Below are 5,578 nucleotides of genomic sequence, written 5' to 3' on the forward strand. Positions count from 1 at the left end.
GGCATAAAAGAATATTACTATGGAATTTTATCTCTTTATAAAGAGCTTCCAAATCTTTACCACTTTCCATGTGAGATGGATTTTAACTTCCTTATTTATACCCATGTGGAATGCTTCCACTTTTTTACATCTTTTAATGTGGGATGAGATTTCCTTATTCCATATCCTTAACATATGTTAACTTTATTTAAGGAATGTTTTTATTTCCTTATCAAATGATTTTATTTTCTTTAAATTTTCTTATTACTTATTTTTTAGGATAATTTTGATCTTTCAACTTTTACTAAGTTGTCAAATTTAGATCAAATTTTTGGGGATGTTACAGCTCGTCAGTGAGGTCACCTCTAAAAACCTCTTGCTCTGTACCGCCTGCGACTACGATTCCCATGACGACTCGTCCATTTCCTCATATCACAACCGCTTTCATGCCAAACTCGCTTGAATTGGGGGGGGGGGGTTAATCAACGAGGTGTTTGTGAGTCAACAAGGTCGATGATATCATCCTTCGGTTATTAGAATTCCGGCAAGCCAGGACGACACGTCAGGTTCAGCTCTCTGTTGTCGAGGTCCATTTGCTTTGTTCCACATCTCGCGAAATCTTCCATCAACAGCTGAATCTGTTAGATCTCGAAACTTCTATCATGATATGCAGTAGTAATAACATCTAATTCGACCTTTTTTGTGTAATGATAAACTCTAGTTCGAAGAAGGATATGCAGGGGATGAAGATTAGGTTGGTGGTGGTAGTGATGAAGGTTAGGGTTTTGTGAGTGAAAAAGAATGAAGATGAAGTTGATGTTTATTGGTGGGGCTTATTTTATTTATTTAGTTATTTCGTTTTTTTTAATGCCACGTCATATTAAGAAATGCCACATTAGCGAAAACATGTCGCGTCGAAAAAAACTAACGAAGCTACGGTCCGTTAAAACAAGTTACAAGTTAGGAGTGATGAGAAACAAATCGTTAATTGAGAGTGCAATCAATCAATGAGTGAAAATTGAGTATTAAAAACCAATATCCAATAATTTTTTTGTGGTAGTTAAAATAATAATAATAATAATAATGATAATAATAATAATAATACTCTTGGTCTGGTTGAATTGTTATAGAAACCATGTAAAACTCCTGTTCCTGTTCCACTCAGTTTCTTGTCTTCTTCATATCGCCGCCAGCCACATCGGCCGCCACCGTTGGCAATCACACGTCGTCGATTATTCAACCATACACTCTGCTTCTGTAAGTGTAAGTGTATGTTTTTTCTTTTAATCTCATCCCTAATTAGGTTAAACCTGGACCTCCTAAGCAAAGCATTTTTATTACTATACTAAACTTGATGGGACTTCTTTTTTAATTACTCACTCTAGCATTTTCTTCAATTAGGTTTATTATTTGCAGTTTGCTAGCTGGACCTCATAACCTTTTTCTTATCGTTTCAAGTACAACAATTTTAAAGATGGCTAATGGATTGGCTTTGGAATGCCAAATGTGTGGATACGTGGGGATGGAAGATGGTTCAGATGGCTATTATTACTGCCAGCGATGCGGGGCCCAAGCTGATGAGATCAGGGACACTGCCGTCGATAATGAGGAAATGTTTTTGAACAATGAGAATGCAGGGGCTACCATACAACGGCGGACCGTTGTTAAATCCGAGCCGGTCACGCAATCCCAACCTCTTTCACAGTTTTGGGAAACCCTAAGGACCCAAGTGGATGATGATGATGATGATGATGCTGAAGCAGGGGATGGGGTGGGTCCCACCGAGCCTGCTGATTTTGCGACAGGGCCTAGAACGTTGGGTTATGAGGATTATTATTCAGAAATTAGGATGAGATATGTGATGGGAGTCCAGATAATGATTGAATTACAGATCAAGGCGTTGGTTGAGGAGTTTAATGTGTGTCCTGTAATTGTAGGCATCATCGAGTCAATCTGGTTGAGATTTGTGGCATCAACAAAGCTTTTTTCTGATGATTGGGCTGATGACGCTATTAATGAATCAGAATCTCAAGTCCAAGGTATGATGAGTTATACATATATCAAGTGTTAGCATTGACTAAGTTTCTTGTTGACTGGTTCCCGAACAAGGTTTTGACTGGGGGCGTAAATGAGCCGAGCCCAAGCTTGATTAGGCCCAGGCTCAGCTTGTTTAACTTATGAGAGCTTGAGCTTGGTTCGTTTCAAGCTATATTTTTAAGGCTCGAGCTTGGCTCGCTTATTATTTATTAAATAATAATAAATAATTATTAATTATAAAAATGACCACAATGCCCCCATGTGCACTGCACATGACTGAACTTAACGGACAAATTTAACGCCCGCTGGTGGAAAGGTCTAAAGGTGTAAACGGATTTGAACATATAGGATGATTATCGTTATTTTCTTAGTTTAAGGACGAAACATGAAATTTGGTATAAACATAAAGGACGAACTAATTAACATTAATTAATTTATATACATTATTAATTATTTTTTATATACAATAGTAATTATTATATAAATATATATTTACTATGTTAAATAAAAAATAATAACTAAAAAGGCTCATTTAGGCTTGTGAGCTGCCTCGAGCTCAGGCTCGGTTATTTGACAAGCTTAATATTAGGCTCCAGCTCGTTTATGCTCGGCTTAGTATGAGCTTTTAACAAGCCAATTCCGAGTAGCTCACAAGCGGCATGGCTCATTTGTGGTCCTAGGTTTGATTGATTAAATATCAAAAGTTGTTAAATGTTATATGCAGACTATTTTTGTCATTTCCAGTAATTATCTACTTGTTGACTAACCAACGTACTCCTATTTCATCTCAGGGGAAACGGAAGGTGTTAGGGTTAGGTCTGAGCATAAATCTGAGCCTCATAATTTACTTGGTAAACGATCAGTTATGATATGGTACAAATCAGTGAGCAATACAATACCTTTATATTACTCTTTAGTAATTTCTTTTTTAGCATGCCACCTGACACGAGAGCCAATCTTATCAACCGATATAATAAAGTGGACACTTGAAGGAAAACTTCCTTATTTTGCTGCTTTTGTTGAAATTGAAAAAATAATCGGACCCCCAACAAACGCATGCCCCCTAAGTTCAAGCCGTATGTTTAGACCTTTACAAACTGTTTCAGTTCAAAAACTTGAGTCATTAGCAGCTTCTATTGCTCAACAAATAGGGTTAGAATTACCACCTGTTAACTTTTATGGAATTGCTTTGCGCTATCTCAAACAGCTATCTCTTCCTGTTGATACTATTCTCCCTCACGCGTGCCGGATATATGAGTGGTCTATGCCATCTGAGCTGTGGTTGTCGGCAAACGAGTTCAGGCTTCCTACACGTGCTTTTATATTGTCTATACTTATAGTTTCAATTAGAATTCTTTACAATATTCATGGTTTTGGGAAGTGGGAAACGTCTTTGTCTTGTGCGGTTAAAAGAGAAGATGGAAAAATGCCAAAAGTCAATAACGCTGATAAGCTGGCACAACAAAGTAGCAGCCAATCAGATGTTGATGATTCTGCTGCAGAGCCTTGTAATAAGGACTTGGATGCTACTGAGATTTTAGTTTTACTTCATTCAAAATACAATGAGCTCATTGATACAAGTGGTAAGATGCTACGTATATCAAAAAGCCTATGATTTGCGTTTAATTTTGTCACTAATGTGTTTGACTACTAACATGTGGTGTTGGCTTATGTTATTAAGTTTTATAACATATTGCATTGTTTGTGTTTGGTAGATCATGGTAAGGATTTGGAAAAATATCTTGCATATTGTAAAGATGTGGTTTTTGCTGGTGTGGAATTGTCGTTTGAGGATCAAGAGGAAGATAAGATAATAGAGGACCTTTGGAATTTTTATCAGAAGAAAGAGGTATGTATTCGTATTTATTCATCTCAACGTGGGTGTATATTTACGTGCGCGTGTATATGTGGCGTACATAACATATGAATGCTTATGTGGTTCTCTCAGTTCTCTACTTAAAAAAGATTTATATGTATTGAAAACACTTCTATATTTATGCACACACGTGTGTATATATACGTCTGTGTGTACATGACGCTGCGTTTAAAAATATATAATGGTACATCAACGCTTTTGTTTTTTTTCAACGCGCGTTGGCGCGTTAAAGTGTGTTTTACTGCTCTCAGAATTTTCTTGGGACACGTGGCGTGCCCTGGTAGCTTTCTACACTTTTTTTGATATAATATTCTCCTAAACATAAACCCTACACACACATATACACACAAGGAAGTTTGTATGTGAAATCTTGATAACTTCACATTTGTTTGAATCCTTTTTGGTGGTTCATTGTAGGATGATCATAAACCATCTGAGTTAGATTTGTTGACCCCGAGTAGTCTCCACAAGAGACCTCGAGATCATTCACAAAGCAAAACGACCAAGACCAAGAAACCTAAAGATGAAAATGACCACGTTACCCTCGACCCTAAGGAGTCCCACAAAGATAGAGAAATAAGGCGAATGAAATCCAACATGGAAGAGAATAAATTTTGTTACATCTCTCCAAGGCGAAGAGTGAAGAGACATGATTACTTACATTACACAAGGAAAAAGGGGACCGGAGCGTATGTTTATGCTGCGCACGCAGATTATTATATTATATTACGTTCGTGTGCGCGAGTGGCTCAACTCGATGTCAGGAGTATGCATGCTGCTGTGCTTAGTTTTGAGAGACGTTTGGATTGGTTAGAGAAGAATATAAAACACTCCTTGAAACAAATGCCTTGTTATGAAGGTTGCCAAATTTGTGATGATGATAATAATGATGGCAATTCTATGAATTTTGACAAGTTAAACTTGTGAAAATATGTTCATATTTTTTGTAACTTTGTTGTTGTTCATTCTTTCTGTAGCCTGCCAAAAACCAAGATAGTGATGCAAATATTATAATATCTTTTTTTGAAGTAAAGAGATGCGGCATTTTTGGATTATTCTTCTTATCCATAGGAAAAATGTATTGCAAGTTTTGCTTGAATTGTGCGTAATTTGAATGTAAGCATACTTGTTATTTAATTAAGCATAACTTTGATGATAAATAATAAAAAAGAAAAATCATGATTTGTTATTTTGTTTAAGAAAAGTAAATGTATACAGCTCGTTTGTCTTTCATCTTATCTTTAACTAGTTTTAACCCGATAAACCCAAGTGTTTAGCTGGTAAGTCGATGCGATATGTGACGTATGCCATTATACTGGAATTAAAACCAAATATAAAACAAAAAACTATAAAAATTGAGGTGGACCAATGGAGTGGCATCGGTCGGTAAACTCGATCGTTGGTAAAACCCAACCATTGTCGATCATAGACATTGAAATGGTGAGTCTACGGGAATTCGGTTGGTTTTCGTCACGTCCGTTATAATAACGAAACCAAAAAAAATTTGGTGTTCAGTCGGTCTCTGTTACGTTTGTTATGATGACAGAACTAAAAAAAACAAAATTTGTGAGTCAGTTCGGTGCTGCCAAGTGACCCAATAAGGCACTTGCGACACCAAACTTGTCATTTGTTATAAAGTATAATAGCACACAAAGCATGAATATTATTTCTGATTATTGAAATCTG

General features: G+C 36.5%; 1 protein-coding gene across 1 annotated transcript; it reads left to right on the forward strand.

Annotated features, from left to right (window-relative positions):
• Nucleotides 1-1,453: 1,453 nt before the first annotated feature.
• Nucleotides 1,454-5,003, forward strand: LOC143588815 (TATA box-binding protein-associated factor RNA polymerase I subunit B-like). Its single transcript, XM_077069728.1, has 4 exons — nt 1,454-2,018; nt 2,808-3,599; nt 3,732-3,865; nt 4,310-5,003. Exons 1-4 carry the CDS (start codon nt 1,454-1,456, stop codon nt 4,817-4,819), a joined length of 2,001 nt encoding a protein of 666 aa, XP_076925843.1. The 3' UTR covers nt 4,820-5,003.
• Nucleotides 5,004-5,578: the final 575 nt, after the last annotated feature.

This window comes from Bidens hawaiensis, unplaced genomic scaffold, assembly GCF_021521415.1.
Source record: "Bidens hawaiensis isolate Kalapana, Puna unplaced genomic scaffold, B.hawaiensis_p1.1 tig00036779_1, whole genome shotgun sequence".
NCBI lineage: Eukaryota > Viridiplantae > Streptophyta > Magnoliopsida > Asterales > Asteraceae > Bidens > Bidens hawaiensis.

Coding starts and splice junctions, on each gene's coding strand:
- LOC143588815 (XM_077069728.1), top strand. CDS start 1,454: ATGGCTAATGGATTGGCTTTGGAATGCCAAATGTGTGGATACGTGGGG. Junction 2,019..2,807: donor ATCAGAATCTCAAGTCCAAG/GTATGATGAGTT, acceptor ATTTCATCTCAG/GGGAAACGGAAGGTGTTAGG. Junction 3,866..4,309: donor ATTTTTATCAGAAGAAAGAG/GTATGTATTCGT, acceptor GGTTCATTGTAG/GATGATCATAAACCATCTGA.